Source organism: Vicugna pacos, chromosome 21, assembly GCF_048564905.1.
Source record: "Vicugna pacos chromosome 21, VicPac4, whole genome shotgun sequence".
Lineage (NCBI taxonomy): Eukaryota > Metazoa > Chordata > Mammalia > Artiodactyla > Camelidae > Vicugna > Vicugna pacos.
Window position 1 is genome coordinate 4,378,079 of NC_133007.1, and position 18,879 is coordinate 4,396,957.

An 18,879-nucleotide genomic window follows, 5' to 3' on the forward strand; every position below is an offset into this window, starting at 1 on the left:
CTCACGCTGCCGCTGGCTCTCCCTCTGCTCCCCGCAAAGAGCCAGAGTGGGCCTCCAGAACGCTCACTGACACATCCGGAACCTGGATCCACCAGATTCATACTCCAGACCCCTCTGGGCCTGGCAGCACATGCCGACCAAGTCCCAGACCAGTTTACTAATTTAACCAAAAGGTAAACAGATGATGGAGACAGACAAGCATGCGAGCAGCTAAGAGCATGACCTGGCTGGCCCCCAGGAGACAAACTTAAGACAATTAAAGTGGCATTAAATAAATGATGCTATGTTTTTATCTACTTGGAAGTTCCACTGTCTTTAAAAAAAAGAAAAATACATATATATTTTACATTGCAGCGTATAAACCTAGACTCTACGTATACAGTATAAATACATGTGGTGAGCACACGGGAACAACATGTATGTCTTGGTAGCCACACCCTAAACCAGGCCGATGGTTCCACATTTCTTCTTTGACTTTCCAACCAACAAATTCAGGCTGAGGCTACATTTACTTCAATCTCTGTGACGTATAGCACCCTGGCCATCTCTTTTCCCAGAACCAAAGCGCAATTCGGAACTAGCCTCACAAGTGGAAAAAAGTGCTTTTCAACTTAGTTGAAACCAGTCGGTCTTCACGACACACAGTCTGATCTAGAAAGATCTAAGAGAAACCTGAGGCCTTCCTGGCTCACTCTCACCCTTTGGCTCACTGCCACAAATCTCTGACTTTCCCTGGTGTTTCTAGCAGACTTCGTATGGCTATTTACGCAACACAAATCTCACATAACCTTTGGGAGCCGTCTTACAGGACGGGGAAAAAAAGCTCCACATTAAATCTGCATGTCATATCTGGGTTCGTTCTTTATTTTCGGAATAAAAACTGGTATTCTGAGAATTTTTTCTTAAAAAGGACAACATTCTGAAAGTGCTTCTTACACACGTCAACATCCCGCACGTATGGCTTTGTAGTTCAAACCCCGGCACAGCTCAGATTCGGAAGGGAGAGGGTGATGGTGTAACTCGAGACAGAAGTGTCACTTAACAATGACACCGTGACACCCAGCGTGGGAACCTGAAAAAAAAAGTTACGGGTTCCATCTGGAAGAATGTACCTCTTTAGGAGTGATCTGGATGAGCCACGGAGCCCCACTCCTCTGCCCGCGACCAGGCACAGGAATGCCATCGGCGCTGAGCACAGACAGGGCCCTGCTGTCGGCAGGGAGCGTCTGCCCAGGGGCTACTGACGCAGCAAGTCGCCGTTAGGCACCTCGCACAGGCTCGTGTGATCAGAGTCAACTGCAGCACAAATGTCTACACCTGAGGAACAGATTGCACATAATACAGAGGGACTGTGATCCAGATGGCAAGAGACTGCAGACCTGGTGTCACACGCAAAGGGCCATCAGAGAAGACAGTGGGGCAGTGGCATTCCGCGACAGCCCGGAGTCCGGGTGAGTCACCGTTCTTGTGCGCTGTCTCTTCCGGCTGATCGGTTACCAAAGAACACGGCTGCCTGTGCAATAATGATGGTGATGATGCTCTTTAAGGGGAGAAACGCAATGCGGTGGCCAGAGATCAAGACGGGCTCGCGCTGCCTCCAGAGGCGTCAGGACGGCTGGCCCGGCGGGTCACGGGCCTCCGCAGCTGCCCCTCGCCCTCCCCGGGGGGCAGACAGCAGCCGACGCGAGCACAGGTCACAAGCCACTGGCTCATAGAAACCCTTTCCGTGGTGGCCTTTCGTCCAGCCCATGGCAGTTCCCGCCTCTGTGGCTCTCTTGTCTGGTGGCACTTGACTGAGAAAGTAACCCACCCCCTTTACAAAAATAGCTTGGACTTCTTGTAACACAGGCACAAAGGACACGCTGTACTCCTGGGATTGATTCCATTTACTTGGAAGGTATGAGACTAGGGTTCTCAGTTTCTTCTATTTCCCTGTAAAAAGTGACCTCGACTTCCCAGGCCATTGTGCAAATTTGGTTTTCCATTGTCCAGAACCTCCCATAAGCCCCTCATATTTATATATCTATATATACACATACCTACCAAATATGTGTACATACCTATATATTTATAAACATGGATAATTCTGCATCTCAGTCAAACAAGTCAACGAGAATCAGTGAATCGTTCATCCTTCTCATTCAAATTCATCTCCGATTTCCCTACAATGCTTCTCAAGAATGCCCTGCACACCAGAGGTTCTCAATAAATATCCGTTGACTTCACCAACGATCCGCTAACACTGGGTGGCAGCTGCAACCACCACGGCCTGTCCTCGGCCCCGCGCCGCCTTCGGCAAGGAAGTGGCGCTCGGCGCCTCCGTTCAGAGGGTGATCTTGCTGTGCCGGCTGCCCCAGCAGCCCCGCTTAGCTGTCCTGGGCAACGTCAGGCTGGTCCGGCTACGCAGCTTCACTTGCTCCTCCACAGAGTTCTTTTTGCGTAAAATGAAGTCGAAGTTCACTTGGCTGTTCATGGCGTAGAAGACGTTCGCCGAGTCTGGGATCACGAGTTCTAAAAAAAAAAGATAAGGAAAGAGGAGGTGGTCGGCTTGTGCGGGACGGCCCAGCCCTGAGCGCAGCAGGTGGAAGCTGTGCCCAGACGCATGGCTGGGTCTAGGGCCCTCTGCCCCTGGGACGGGAACGGAGCCAGACAGAGACCACCCCTCGCTCCCCCCAGATTGGTCACTACAACTTCCTAGTCCCGGTTTTAAAAACCTACGTGTGAATACAATATGATCTTAGAAATTCAAGCCATGGACTGAATGTCCAAATGCAGACTGTTTTAGCGAGAACGAAGCAGGCACGAAACAGGGGCCGAGAGAAGTGAGGCGACACTCCCAGGATGCAGCAGTAGGTGGCAGCCCTGGGGCCAGAGCCCAGTTTCCTTCCTCTGGGCTCCATTTTCAACTCTGCTATGAAGGTTTTCTCACCACCTAAGTGAATCCAATGATGCGGGGAAAAGGCAGAAAGTCTACAGCTCTTTCCAGAACTCTCTACTTGGAATATCAAAATGCTTTTTAAGTTGATCCCAAATTAAACCAGTATTTACACCATTTGAGGCCTTGCTCCACCAAGAGCTTGCACTTGAATATAAGCAAGACAGTAAGGATCTGCTAACATTTAAACTATCGTCGGCTTCAACGGCTCCCACCTAGGTGGCTGCAATTCCTGAACAAGGGTTATTCAAGTATAATATGAACTTACTGAATAAAGTGACTTATATTCATTTGTATTTTTAAAAGAAGGTCTGTATACTATTTAGCACTCAGAGGTAATGGGCATCTAAAAACACAAACAAGAAATAAAGAAAATAAAACCACAAGCCTGGCTCTGCGGCAGTGGAGGGAGGGAGGGAACCGGTGGAGGTACCTGACTGCGGAACTGGTTAAGTCAACCAAGTCAGCTTCGTGAAACACAGATTCTACAGCGAGACTGGTGCAGTCAGGTCCTAAGTGACTCTGGTGCATTTCGCACAAATGTTCCTTGAAGAAGAACTCTGTTAAAGTGTCCCCAGCCTCCTGCCCACACACTCCCGGCTCAGCAGCTGCTCACTCACAGCTGCGTATCCATTAGCACGCCTCCTCTCGGGCACGTTATTTCCTGTCGCACTCGTCCCATGACGCACGGGGAGCCGGCAGGGTGTTGTCTCTGTTTAACCAAGGACCCAGGCCCGGGGAGGTCAGGCGGCCCCCCTGACGGACACCACACAGCTGGTGGGCGCAGCTGGGCCCCGGCCACACTTCGGGGCTCCTGCGTCTTCACACCCACCGGCCCCACCTTAGCGTCGGTTTGTAGGCAAAGATGGTAAAACTCAGGAGCCCACTCTTTACGCTCAGCCTTTCCACAGTAACTACATTAAACAAATATCTTACAGCTGAGAAAGGTTTGTCCCCCAACCCAGGTCGGGCTCAGCTGGATGAGTGAGAAAACTTCCAAGAGGGAGTTGGTTGAAAAAGAATCTTCTCCAAGGCCACCCCTTTTCAGCTCTAGGAAATCACTGCTCTGTGCTCTCACCTCCCCTCCTCTGGGCCCAAGTTACAGCCCCAGGTGACCTGAGGGTCAGATCGCGTGTGAACGGCCGCTTCCTTCCCACACGCCCAGCTTGTGTGAGGCCTGTCCGCCGCAGGGGGGCCGCCTGGTGGTCAGCCCTACATTAGGACCAGTGTTGGGTCTGTCGGTAGACAGGGTTGGCCTCAGTCAACAGTATTTGCTGCTCCTTTTGCATGTGGAAAAGAGACTTATTCTGACTGAGTCACTTTCCATGATGACACAGCACAGACGGGTCACCAACCAGCCTGCCTGCTCCGCTCACCAAATGTAACCCCAATGCAGGGTAGCAAATAGATACGACAAGGGTGATTCTTTGCCCAGAGGTTTCATTAAAAAAAAAAAAACAACTCTTTAAATAATGGATTCCAAGGCAAAGCGAAGCATTTCACAGCTCGCCAGTTCTTTGCCTCAGTAAGTATGAGGCAACCTCACAAAAGAACCCCTTCAAATTCTGGTGTTAGAAGCTTTCGCTGCACGAAGATGGATCATGAATAAGGCTAAACTGTCGTAAACGGTTAACCGAGACCACGTGGAATTATCACAGGACCTGCTGCACTTCCGGATCGCACGCAGCCTAGACACGCATCACGGGGTAAAGGAGGTGCGTGCCCATCTGCAAAGACCCAACAGCGCCCACCGACCGCCCACCTCCTGACGCAGGGAGGGACCTCTTCCTCCAAGGACGCTCGACGAGAGAAGTTTACAAAGAAGGGGAGGAGGGATGTGCAACAAAATTGCAGGAAAAAAACCCCAATGGTTGTTGGGGGTCAACTGAGATGCTTAATTCTACAAGTGAGGGCACGGCATGGGCCCCCACGCAACTCCACCCTTGCCCAACTGAAAACCCCGACTTGGTTCCATTTGAAAAAGACACTGTAGCCATTTTCGGTCTTCTGACACGGGGGCAACTCGCCCAGAGAGGACGCGCGCCCACCTTTGTCCTCTGAGATGGCCTGCACCAGCTCGTACTCCTCCGCGGGGTCCGTGTCCAGGTTGTGCTTCATCATGGCCCTCTGGATCACGGCCGGAGTCTTGTCCTGGCTCGTCAGCTGGAAAGACAGTGACAAGGCTGGTAAAGTGCTTAGCTTCACGTTTCCTGGAAGAGTTCTCCTGACCTTATTCTTACTGTCCTGTGTCTTTCCAGGGGAAACGGCCCAGTGGAATGAGAGCCGACCAAGAGCCGATACTCCTGGGTTCTAGTCCTGGCTCCACCCTCAGAGGCCAAAAGACAATGGTCGCCCATTCTCTCAGAGCCACAGTGTCTTCCCCCACAGAAACAGAGAGACTGAGTGCCTCGCCATCTCCCCACACGGGTTGAGGTTCCGATGGAAAACTATATAGGAGGGTGTTGTGAGAACTGTACCACGTTCTCAGTCCTGGGCCAAAGCCCGCCCCAACCTGTCGAGCTCCTGCTGTGGCCCTGGTCCAGCACCCGGGGGTCAGGAATGGCCGCGGCCCTGCAGGCCGACCATTTCCAACCGCACAAGGGAACCTGGGACCCAGGAACCCCACCCCTAGGAATTCACCAGGAGAGATGAAAACGCAGGTCCACGCGAGGACTCGTCCACCATCAGGTGTTCACAGCACACTGATTCCCAACAGCCCCACCTGGAACCAACACTGGCTCTCCATCCACGAGGGAACAGGGAGGATAAAGACACCGCAGTGCAATCACGACGGGGCGCGGCCCGGCGGGTGCCGGGAACGGAGAGCCGAAACAGGCAGCCGCGTGGGGCATCTCACCAACGCCACGCTGAGCCAGAGACACCAGACACTAAAGACTGCGGGTCTGCTCTTTCAAAAGCAGGCCGGATTAACCTGTGCTGTTAGGAGACCGAGTTCAGCTAAGCTTATCTTCAACTGAGGTAAAAGCAGGACTTACTGGAAGGGTCACAAGGGGATTTGCAGAGGGGGATGGAAAACGCTCTTTATCCAGACTGGGGGTGGTGGTGCCACAGATACACATATGTAGCTGCATGTGTACATATGGGTATGGGTGTAGTTCTTAGAGCCCAAGGAACTGAACACTTCAGGTCTACACAGGTAACTTCAATCAAAATGAGCTAAGTGTTGACAAAGAATAAATCTAACATTTTTAATAAAGTGCGAGTAAGGCCTCGTCTCGCTCCAGTTACCCCCTTCATCCCTGCCCATCACCAGCCATTTTCAGGGTGTTCAGAGCAACAGGAAAAGGGGGCTGACTCAGGTACCAGCCCTCGGGTGATTATTCTTACTTAAAGACACAAGCTGTTCTCACCAGGAGGTGAGAGGAAAGACAGCCAAAAAGAAGAAGAAATCTAATTTCCTCCAAGGAACTGTCATTTTGAGCCTGAGGGTGTCAGGCCCGCAGGCCTCCCCCTGGTCTGGGGCAGCGCCTGTATCTGTGAGTTAATAAACGATATGCGTTACAATGGGCGCCTCTGTCAGTAGCAAAGACCTGGCTCCAGTGTCTATTACCAAAACACCTGGCACATCCTTATATAAGGGAGAGGTGGATGCACAGAACATCCTAAAGGAGGAAAGATGGTTTTTGATAGTCGAAAGGAAGTGCTCCCACCGCTAGATCAAACTGGAGTAGGAGCTTAAAGCTAGAGGGAAAAGGCCACCGCCTGGGGGATGGTTGCTGGGTCAAGGTGGTCAGTGTTAAGATGTCACCTTTAAACCTGCTTACGGAGAAAGCCAGGCTACGCGTAGTTTCTTTAACTTAACTTAAACCTCCCTAGGTATGTGCAAACAAGGATGGGATGGCCAGGGACTCTTGAGTGTTTGTTACTTTGTACTTTCGAAGCTGCTGAGAGGACCTGATGATCAGAGAGCTCTCACAGCTCAGCCAGGCAGCCCTGTGCTGATGGGCTGAACCAGCGCTGCCTGAGGATGCGTAAACGTGAGCCTTGTTTGTTACTGTAAACATCTAGTAGCCACTTCTAAAACCTTTTTCAAAAGGGAAGTTGATACATCCAAAACATTCTTTCAGCATACAATCAATACAAGAATCGTCAATGAGTGATTTCATGTTCTTCTGTTGCTGTTGTTGTCAATCTTCGAAACCTCGTGTGTATCTTGTGCTCAAAGCCCAGCTCAGTTTGGACCTTTTGCATTTCAAATGCATAACCACCACACCAGGCCTGGGGGCTACGCTCCTGAATGAAGCGTGGATGTCACCTTCAGGCATCTTAAATAGGAACGTAAAACACCTGACCTGACCCGAGGTTAGTTGTCTAACGCTACAGGCTAGGCCTGCTTTTGAAGGATGAGACTCCAGCAGGATGCCCGGGGTGGTTTTTCTGTTTTGTTTTTGGGGGGTATTTTTTTTTTTGGCTCAGCATGCTGTTTTAGAGATGCACCCCCTGGGTCCTGCCTCGGCCCACCGTCACTCCCTGCATGACCACATCTACTGCATCCACCGGGGGGGGGGGGGGGGGCGGAGGGCTGGACGACTCCCAGCATCCAACCCCAGCACCAGGCTCGCGCCAACCTGTGTTTCTGACCATCGACCTGCTGATGCCATCTGGATGTCCTACTGGTACCTCTGATTTAAGTGCACCCAACACTTCCTCCTCCAGTGGTTACATCATACTTGACAGGACCACCAACCATCCAGCTGCCTGGAAAGCCTTTAGTTCCTCCCTCTTCCACGTCCCCACAACAGTAACCAAAAAGTTGGTAACTAAATGGATGGAGACTACAATTCTATCTTTTCAAAATCTTTCAAAACTCCACATTGTCTGCAGTCACATCAGCACCATTCGAACCCTTATCATCTCCTGCCTGGAACATGGTAGCAGCTGCTACCTTCTTCCCCACCTGCAGCCGACCCCCTGCGCTCCTGCATCAGTTCTGCACAAGGCCAGTCACTCCTCTAGAGAACAAGTGTCCTCACTACACAAATGCCCTCAATAAGACTCTACTGCCCGCAGGACTAATGCAGACTCCTTCATGTGGGACCCTCACAACCCAGTCTGACCTCGGAGTATGTAGCAGATTTAAAATAATGCTTTATGACCTCCCTTTTGATGGTAAGTTCCTCAAAGACAGAAATGTCCCATTCATCTCCCTGTCCCTAAAGTCTGGTCCAATGAATATTGCAATAGTCAAGAAATATTTTGCTGATTCAGTGAATGCTTTAATAAAGCTTTCCTTTAGATATTAAAAAACAGTACCCCCATGTCACTTCTGTCATTCAGAGCTGGGCTTGTAAGCACATGCCCTCAAAGAAGGCAAGTGAGGAAGATGGGGTGAGATGCAGGATTTTTCTACAAAGGAGAGTCTGCTTTTCAATACGTGATGTCCTATAAAGTAAGTCTCCTCTTGCCATAAACACATCAGACCTCACACACCAGGAGAGGTTCTGCATGTATTTCAAAATATTTTGGGTACTGTGCTCAGAACACACAGTCTTTACAAGATGCTCAAAAAGATCAGTCTCTTATTTGTAAGTATAGTTCCTCATGGACCCAAACCATACGTCCAGCTTGATCATCACCTTTACTAGGTCTGATTCCAAACGACCAAAGGGGAAAAATCTGCCACCACAGAGGATGCTAAGAAGGCATGGCAGCTCAGTGACGAGTGCAGATGCGTAAACCCATAGGAAGACCTGCAAGGAGGCGTGCAGCCGTGGCACCTTCTCTGCAATACTCTTATACAGTCATCCTGAGTGACAGTTTTGAAGAGGGTGACACTGACCTGGATGAATAAGTTTCAGCAACTTTTAAGATGTAAGAATTATATCCTATACTCACTGCTGGCAGGCAGATTTTTTAAACATTTAATTTATTTAATGTCTAGTTTTTTTTCCTTCTGTTTTGTAGTCACATCACTTTATTTTTATTTTATTTTGGTGGGGGGAGGTAATTAGGTTTATTTATTTATTTTTCATTATTACTTTTAATGGAAGTGCTATGGCTTGAAACCAGGACCTCGTGCATGTTTTTAGTAACATCACTTTTTATTTTATTTTATTTATTTTCTTGGTGGGGGGAAGGTAATCAGGTTTATTTATTTTTCATTATTATTTTTAATGCAGGTACTGGGGCTTGAAGCCAGGACCTCGTGCTTGCTAGGCAGGCGCTCTACCATGAGCTGTACCTGGTCCCCTCCGATCTTTATATAAGTCTGTTATCAGTCTGTAACCCGGGAGACGCGGGCATTTGCACACGGGACGCGCCTTCGTGCGCGGGGACGCGCGTGCGCAGACGGACGCGGCGCGCACTAGCGGGTCGGGGTGGGACGGGGCGGGGGCCGGTCTTACCACGATGCTCTTGTACATGTTGCCGTTGCTGTCCTCCACGCTGATGCGGATTATGCAGGTGTCCTCGTTCTGCTGGTTGTAAACGGGCGGCAGCACGGTGGAGGTAATGGATGTCACGGAGACTGAGCGCTTGTGGACCCTGGGGTTGTTGTTGCAGGACGGCGGGGAGGAGACGGGGTTCGTCACGGACGACACCCCTGAGGAAGCTGTGTCCATGGAGTGGATGGAGGAGCACGATGAGGAGGACTCGGAGAGCTGGAAGGGCAAGCAGAGCCCGGGAGGAAAGGGAGCCGTGAGAGCCCCGGCCGACGGCGCGCTTCGCACGTCTCACAGCAGAGGCAGATGCTCAGGCTCATAAAGTCAGTCACTGCCCCCCCAACAGCCAGAGCACACGCGTCTCGTCCCTGGTGTGCGCATCCCCCTGGCAGACGCCTGTCAGGGACCCTGCTTGGCCCAAGCACCTGACATCGGGAGGCCCGGTGGGTCTCTCATTTGGGGTTTTAGCGGCTCTGAAGGAGGCTGACCAGCAGGGGGCAGCAGAGACTAGAGGCGACACGTGCTGCGGAAAGACGTGGGCGGCTCTCGGGGCCGGAGGAAAGCCCGGTGCTGCCGCCTTGAGCAGGATAACGACCTGCCCAGAGATCACTGCTATCCTGACCACGTCACACCCAGATTTTGGAGCAGGGGGGAAATGTCTATATTTTTAGAAGTGTCTAAACTAAGGACCACAGATTACACAGCTCTGCATGGAACAGGAAGGGGCCCCGGGGGTCGCCTGGCCCCACTCCTCCCTTTCTCCTGCGGGGGAACCTGGGGCACCGCCAGCACCAAGCTGCTTGACTCCACGGCCGGGTTCACAGGGCAAGGGCGCCGCCGAGACCCAGCCTGCGGTTCGAACACAGGGCGGTGATCACCTCGGGGGCACTCGGCGCCGGGAGGTTTGTGATGAGCTTTTACAGGTCCGGTCTCATTTTGGCCCCACAGCTACCTCGTGAACCAAGTGCAGAGCATCGCAAAGATGAGGGAAATGAGATTCAGAGACACAGCGACTCGCCCAAGGGAACGCAACCCACGAGAGGCTCCGCCGCTGACCACGTTGGCTTCCAGAACCGACTGCATACGTTTTCATGTTGTGTGTCAAGGATAACTAAGGAGCGAGGTGCTGAAGTTAGTGGGTTTTCCTGACTAACGACAGAGTTCTTATATGTGCAATACCAGTTGCCAAAGAAATGGGATGCCCCCAACTCACTAGATGGTGTTCTAGGAAAAACCATTAATTGAATCATTTAAAATAGCAAGTCTTACTATAGAAAACTGTAAGTAATTTCTCAGAATGAGTTAAGCTAAATTATACCTTATTAATCCAATAAAATAATCTGGAAGTCCTTTAAAAAATAACTTACTTACTCAATTCTTTCACACCTGTCTACCTTTCCATGGAAACAAAGCACGGAAGTTTAGTTTTCTGGTTATCTGGTTTCCAAGTAAAATGGAGTCTATTTTATTTCCTACGGATTTTTTCCCCCTGTGGCATAACTATACATTGAATCCCACCGCGTCGTTGGTTTAATAAGAGCCAGTGGCAACTCTGACGTGCAGGAGTCAAACTGTGGCCCCGTCACAGTGTGGTTTAGTTACACTCCTTAGGTTCCCATGTGAATCAACTTCGTGGCTCAATTTGAGGGCTAACTGGTGGTGGGTAATTTCAGTAGTCTAACTCTGCCTGCAGGTGCCCCGCACAGTAGCCGAAAGGGTCCATTTTCCAATTATTGGTTCAATTTTTTTTACCTTCCCTTTCCTCCACATAAACCCATTTTCCTGTTAGGTTTTCCATGACTTTAATGACATTCATAACTCAAATGACGCCCTGAAGATGCCTGGGTTACAGAAGCTCCAAACTAATCAGCTGACAAGACCCCAAATTCTTACTGAGAATTTCAGTAGCGAGGAGCAGACGTTAGGTAAATGTTTAGAAGTTGTGATCAGGGGAATGAAGGAAGAGGAATGATTACACCTTACTCAAAAAGGCGACCTATCAGTGTAGCCAGTGGGGAGGGCAGGGTGGACGCGGAGGGCCGCAGGGCTGCAGGGTGGGAAGGGACCACTGCCTCCTGGCCCAGCCATGCGCTGAGCAGAACTGAGGCCTCTCCAGTTCACATTCAGCACTTCCGCAGCCCAGCAACTACTTGCATCCAATTCAATTACTCATTTTTAAACCTGTGGAAATTCATGACTCCAAGAGGTTCATCCAAAGAGTAAAAGGTCATGACTTGTGCAAGAAATTAAAGAGTCAGTGTGATAAGGGAGGAGACAAGAAAGGATGCAGCCGGTGGGGGGGGGGGGGGTGCCCAGGACACACACTGGGCTCCAGCACAGTTTTAAAGGGGATGGATGATCTGGGCCATGTGCATGTCCACTGCACCAGCAGATGCATATGTGATTCCCCCTTCTTCCCGGACAGAGGGAAACCCCACAAAGGCGTGGGTGTATCTCGGTTGTCCTTGTTGCACAATGTCTGTCATCAGACGGGGGGCCTACAGAGCATGAGAACCTGTCAAAAGGTGAATGATGAGACTTGCTTCAGGATTCTGACAAATTCAATGCTGACTGTCAAGTCAGGGAGGATGCTTACATCCCTTGTTAAGAAGAGACGCTGGAGAGAACAGCCAGTCTGGAGGTATTTGCCAAGCCTTCCTTCAATATTTGGAGCATTAAAGATGTGTCCTCACCTAGACTTCAAAGCAGAAAGGTGAGAAGTCCCACCCGCCGGGGCAGCATCTGAGGCATCTCAGTCTCATGAGTCCCTCCTGGTTTGGCTACTTTGTGACAAGGGCACCTGATGGTTCCCAGATCGTTGCTGTGGCTTGTAACACAGTGAGACAGCACACAGATCCCCGTGCAGGATGGCGGATACAAACAAAACAAAGGCATTGTTCCTAACACTCCACCTCACTGGCCGAAGCAGAAGCTAAGGGGCCAGAAGTCACTCACACAGCAAGTGTGACCAGATGTAGAGGTGACATCTCTGATGTCAGCTCCTTAACCAACAGATTCAAGCAGATGTGTACAGAAGATCAAGGTGGGTCTTTTCTCTCATGTATTTATACGAAAACTAGCCATGGAAAATAAGAGCTTTCTCCGGGAATTCCTTTATCACCTCCCACCACTTTCCCTTTTGGGGGGACACAGTAGATTGTTACCAATTCCTGACCGTCTCCCACATCCGTGCCCTTTGCCCTGTGACTCCATAGTTCCCCGCCTCATTTATTTATGGGGGATTTGGCCATATGATTTACTCTGGCCAATAACATGTTGATCTATATCACCCCAGGGAAGGTCTGTTACGCGGCTGCAGGGCTGGAACCACCCTCTTGCTCACCAGTCTGGCATGCTAAGAGCTTACCCTGCGGAGCTCCTCACTCCAAAAGCAACGCGGGACGGGCAGAGGAGACCCGGGCCAAATCTGCGCCCTAGGACCAAGCCCAACCCCAGTCAACCAACCTGCAGGAGCATGACAGAGGAGAAATGGTGGCTGTGTTAAGTCACTGAGGCTTGGAGTGATTTGCTCTGCGGCATTATTGTGGTAAAAGCTTGGCTGAGACACAGTATGACACCGAGAAACTGCCTCATCTCTGTCTCTTGACTTTCTGCTCCTTCTAAGACCACTCTACATCTCCTAAGTAAAGTGTAGCTCCCACTCCATGTCACAGTCCGCCAGCTGCCTCTGGACGTGGGCGGGGAACAGCATTTCAAAGGCGAGATGAGCAAACCAGCAGGCTTAGCGCTTTTAGACGTTTCTATAGGGAAGGAATTCCCAGAATGAACTACGCTTTTAACACCTTGAAAAAACAGGCCTTGCAACACACTGTCGAGCGAGCAACCTGCAAACAGACATTGCTCCCGGGGCAGACACCGCGCCAGGCGCTGGCGTCGCGAGTCACGGGCAGGGGCCGAGCGCGCACCTTTTTTTGAGGCTCGTCGGGCGTGTCCATGGGCGTGATGGAGCCCTCCTCGGCCTCCGAGTGGTTCGACTCGCAGGATGACACGCTCACGGAGTCCATGCTCTCCCCGGAGCTCCCGCTGGCAGCGGACTTGGGCGGCTCTTTGGTAGGCGTGCTACTGGTGATAAGGTCCGACCCCAGAAACAGTCTGCGGAAAACATAACGCCAGGCATTCGGGCTCTTACAAGTCTGGAATCCATGGTGAAGCAAACAGTTTTGTGTTAACTAAGTCCTCGATGTTTTCTTAATCGTGTGTGCCCTGTCATTATTATTTTAGGAAAGCATTTGCTAGCAAGTTTCTAACAGGATCAGAGTAAACATCTTGTCCCAGTGTGTTACCTGTAGCCTCAAAGAGCACGCGGACTGCTTGGCTGAGTGAAGGGCCATGTTAATCTGAGGTCTTTGTGGGTCAGCAGTTCTCCATGTTTTGGTGAAAGTCTATGGACCACATTGGCAGGATCGAAACACCATGGCCACACCCCATCACCTCCCACCAGGAAGCAAATTCTAGGAGGCTGAAGGCGAAGACCCACCCTGCGCTGGGCAGGAAGCCAAGGGGGAAGGCTTTTTTCTTCTTTTCCGATAATCTAATGAACTAAAATAACCTCAGTCCCTTCACCATAAAACAACTCGGTAAAAACATGAACAATTCTTTTTAGAGTTGAGCTTGCAAGACAGTAAGGAAAATCCCTGCAGGCCAGAAACGAAAAGGGAACAGAAAACCAGAAGCAGGCGAGCTCCCTCTGCAGCTGCTCTGGACGGGGGGGTGGGAGGGGCCGATCGCGGCAAACTAGTGACAGGGGTTTTAACACACACATAGCATCCAAAGATGAGGGCTTCTGTTCGTGCACGGTGGCGGGTGGGCACTGACATCCCTTATACAGAGCCAGGACCCTCAGAGAGCTTCATGCACCCTGAGTAAAAAGATGGGCTAGAAAAATAAACTCCTGCTGGCATAGGAAGACAGCAGGGAGACTTATCTGCCAGCCTGAGCTTGGGTGGAAGAAAAATGTCTCCTCGAAATCACGTGCGATCTTAGCCAACACTTCACTCAGATTTGCTGCCTAGCTGGTCTAAGAACTGGGAACTCTCAGGCCAGTGAGTGAGACTTTTGAAGAAACTAGAATTTAGAAAAGCAGACAAACAGAAATACCCAAACACCTTTCTGGAGGAGTATTCCTTCAACTTAGGCAGCAGAGAATTCCCTGATAAAGATGAACTCACAATATAAAATTACAAAATACACACAAGGAAACAGCCCACCCTAAGCAGGAGTCAACAGGCATAATGAAATGAGCAAATCTAGACCCCTGAGGACTTGAGATTACAAGAGCTCTCAGAAAGAGATGAGTAATTTATTCATTCATTTAACAAATATTCAAGCGTCTACCATGAGCCAAGCTATAAAGCAAGTATGTTTGAAAACATTAAAGAGATACAAGAAGAAATTGAGAACAGGAGTTAAAAGCAAGACATTCTAACAAGAGGACAGGAAGATAATTTGGAAAAAAAAGTTTATTTCTAGAGTGAAAAAGGTAGTGATTTAAATTTTAAAACTCGGTGGAAAGATCAAATGTTGAAGAGAAAAACTGAACCAGAGTGATAGGTCTGAAGAAAATCCTCAGAGGGCAGCATCAAAATATGAAGAATGAAATGAAAATGAAAATCAAAATGAAAAATGAAAGAGGTTAAAAGGCACAGGAAACGGGGTACGGAATGCCTGCCTGTGCGAAGAAGAGTTCCGCAAGCAGACAGACGAGCGAATGGAAAACGGGACCATGGCTGAAGGGACGGTGGCTGAGAAGACTCCAGAACGAGAGAACCGCGTGAATCCTCAGATCCAGGAACCACATCTGGGGTCAATAAGGCTAAATCCCCATTTAACCTGCACGATGGTATCGAAGACCCAAGTTCTTAAAAGCAACATGGCTGGAAGCATAATGCAAAGGAGCCGTAATTCAGCAGACATCAGACATCTCAAAAGCAACGATGCAAGACAGAAGGCACAGAATAGTGTCTTCAGAGCACTGAGCAAAAGTACCAGTCATCCCTGAATTCTGTACCCACCTAACAGAATTCCAAGAGTGAGGGCAAAATAAAGGCTTTCTCAAAGACTGTTTACCATCAACAGACAACGAGGAGGGAAGGTGTAAGGCGCAAGAAGGAATGGGATGTGCAGAAACTAGCAAATGGGCCCAAACCCAAACAAACATTGTCTGTATAAAACAACAGCAGTAGAAACAATGAGGATTTTATATGTATATATAAAACCAGTGCCTTTTCAGGCACCCCTTGCGAGCCGGGCACTGTTTTAGGGGTGTGACAAGCCTGCTAGCCCTGACAACAACCCACTGAGTGAACATTATCACCCTCATCTCACAAAGGACAGGACAGAAGTGCACACAGCAAGTGGCCGTGGCGCTGGGGCAGAGTGGGCTGGTTCCCGGGCCCACTCTGCTGCGAACAACGTCCGGGTTCCCTGATCACTGTCCCTGCGTGCCCCTGGCCAGTGCAGACTGTGTCACCCGAAGATCAGACCGGGTATACATCTTCAAAAGAGAAGAACAAATTTATTAATCAAAGGATAACCCTTGTCTCCCTGAACTAAGCTCCTTAGCCTCCATGAGAGTCATCGGCCTAATGTCGTTCAGAGTTGAATGTCTAAGAGATGAACTTCAAGACAGAGACTAGGTTCTCTTAAGACTCTCCTAATATAAACTGCTGAGATCCAAGCACAGGGTCCAATTAAACTAACATCTCCCTTCCTTCCCTCCCTTCCTCCCCTCCCTTCCTCCTCATTCTCTCTCTCTCCCTTCCCTCCCTCATCTTCTCCCCTCTTCTATGTCTTACTTTCCTCACTTCCCATCCGTCTTTCCTTCCCTTCTTCCTTCCCAAAGTATTTATCCAACAGGTGGCATGGTGAAAGGGCTGTGACCTCGGCTTTGGAGCCAAACCTCAGGCTTGAGCCCAGGTCCCACAACAGCCAGCATGCTCTTTGCCCCATCTGGGCCTTACTTTCCTGGTTCATAAAATTTGGCATAATAGCAGGACCTACTAGGTTATTTTGTAGATTGTATGAGAAATCTACAGGTATTGTTCTCAGGACAGTGTTGGCTCATGGCTCCATTTATCCATTCAATAAATATTTATTAGTCATTTACTATGTGTCAGGCACTGGTCAAGGTTCTGGGGATACAAGCCATGAACAAAAAACAGACATAAACACCTGTCTTCAAAGAGCTTGCACTCTAGATCACAGACACAACGCACAGCACGTCCGCTGGACGGAAGTACAATGGAGACATTCAAAGCAGGTGACGGTGAGAGCGCGCGCCAAAGGCAGGTAGCGTGGGGTGTGATTAGGTTATAGTATTAAATGAGGTGGTCAGGGAAGGCTCATGAGAAGGGGGCTTCTCAGCAAAGATCTGGAGGAAGTGAGGGAGGGAGCCATTTGGCTATCTGAGGAACAGTGTTCTGAGCAGAAGAAATGGCAAATAAAAATGAGGGTGCCTAGTGTGTTCAGGGAGGACTGGGTGGCGGGGTGCAGAGAGTAAGCGGGGAAAGGTGAGGACAAGCAGGTATGGGATGGGTGGACAGGGTTGGGATGGTACCACAGATGGTGAAGAGTCGTGTAAAGACTTCGGATTGTGTGCAAAGGGAGACAGGTGTTCAAGTTAGCTCTGGCGGGAACTCTTGTGTGCCCGGCACTGAGCTGGGCTGACGGCCATGAGTGTGGTGGACAAGGTTCCTGCTCTCAGGGGGCTTACACTCCGCTGGAGGGAACAGCCAGCACGGCTGAGAGTGGTGTGGACAGACAGCAACATCAGATGGGATGCTCTCTCGGGGGGTAACATTTTTGCCAACATCTGAAGGAGCAAGCCCCAGAGAAAGCACACGCCGGGCCAAAGGGACATGTGGTGCAGGTGTCTAGTGCATCCAGTAAGGAACAAGCCTGGGGGCTGAAGGAGGCCGGGAGTCGGGCGAGGCTGGATCTTGGTGAACAAGGGGGTTGGACACCAGGAAGGTGGTAAGATTAGGAGAGCATGCAAAACAGGGTAAGGCATTCAGGTGCTGTCTAAACAAAACCACTAGAAGTTTTAAAGCCAGGAAGCAAACTAAGCTGGTGTACATGTTAACAGACTACCAGTCTATTCGGGAGTGAACAGATGGCTGGAGCAAGGGTGGGGCCAGCAGCCAGTAAGGATGTTGCTGGAGTGGTCCAGGCGGGAGCCAACGGTGGCTCCTCCCAGAGAGAACAGTGGAGAAAGTTGGATGGATTCAGAAAACGTGCTAAATTCATGGCAGAAAGATCAGCTATTTAACAAGTGAGCCAATGGGCTCAGGGGAGCTTCGCTGAATCCCCGTCCTCTCCCTGACTCTGACGGGACCCTCCCGGTGCCCCGGGACCCCGGGACCCCAGGGCCACACTCACAGGCTCAGCCTCTTCACCATGCTCTTCCGAGGCTTGGGCGATGTGGCGCTGGCGTCCGCGGGCGCTTCGATCTCGCAGGAGAGGGCGTAGCTGGGGAAGAGAAGGGGCTGGTGAGGGCGGAGCTGGAGAAGGGAACAGATCTAAATTCATGGGATTAACTGGTTTTCCTTCAGAGGAAGGCTCTGATGATTCAAAGTAAAGATGGGCACTGTGTTGTTCTGCGACAACTGTCAGAGGGCGTTGGCTTAAGGACCAGACCTCGCACGTTCACACGTGCGCCTCCTCCCCTCGGCCCCCCGCTGACATCCGGGCTGGTGCTGGTTCGCCTCAAAAAAGCACAGATCTGCCTGCTTCAAAAGCTGACTCCCTTCTGTTCCTGATCATTCTCATCCCACGGCCAGACCAGGAGAGGAATCCTTCCGCCCCTACCACCTGCCTCCTGTTACGTGGTGTGTGTGCGCACGGGCGCGACCTACCTGTCCTCTAAGGGAAATGGAAGAAGAGGCTTTTGTAAACTATCTAATCTTCAATAAATAGACGCAGGCAGCTCTATTACTGATCAAAACATAGAAATGTAATTTTTAATTGCTAAAACATCCTAAATTAAAAATGCTCCAGGTTGAGACATCTACATGCCAGGAGGGTCTGACTTCCATGGGCACAAGAGGAATTCACATCTCACTTGAAATGTCTTTTTGAAAGCTCGTAGCTCTAGTTAGGGGTGTACTACGGCCCTGCGCAGGTGAGGAAGGGTAAGAGTGGTGAGTGTCGGCTTGGGGAGTTGCTCATTATGAATACTTTTTCTAAACCTAAAGATGTTTCCAGGTAGTTGGTTAAGCAGAAGTATTTATTGATACAGGAATTATTCAACTATTAACTTAAGCTGTAGGAGTTTTATAAACAGCAAGAAAAAGTGAGATATGCTTAACAAGACTCCTTTAATCATTAAAAGGTCCATTACACTGCTGATACTTGGAGCCTGCGCTTTCTGATCCAAACCACCAGCCACGGTATGTACGTTCCATACGTGAGAAGGAGGCACAGAAAGAGGAAGTCCATACAAACTGATCATCAGACCAGAAAATGTAAAGAGAGAGAAACTGTTTTGTTTCTTACATTAAAGAAAAAAAAAACTTCATTAACTGA

At 50.1% G+C, this 18,879-nt stretch overlaps 1 protein-coding gene across 3 annotated transcripts in view; it reads right to left on the reverse strand.

Moving 5' to 3' along the window:
- Positions 1–843: 843 nt before the first annotated feature.
- Positions 844–18,879, reverse strand: part of RGL1 (ral guanine nucleotide dissociation stimulator like 1) — a 249,451-nt gene continuing 231,415 nt past the window's right edge. For all 3 annotated transcript variants that reach the window (XM_015245678.3, XM_072945948.1, XM_006211768.4), the window contains 5 exons: positions 17,734–17,823; positions 13,263–13,449; positions 9,301–9,555; positions 4,984–5,098; positions 844–2,511 (listed from right to left, as the gene is read on the reverse strand). In XM_015245678.3, coding sequence (XP_015101164.1) covers positions 2,324–2,511; positions 4,984–5,098; positions 9,301–9,555; positions 13,263–13,449; positions 17,734–17,823 — 835 coding nt within the window. In that variant the 3' untranslated portion in view covers positions 844–2,323. The remainder of the gene's footprint in view (positions 2,512–4,983; positions 5,099–9,300; positions 9,556–13,262; positions 13,450–17,733; positions 17,824–18,879) is intronic.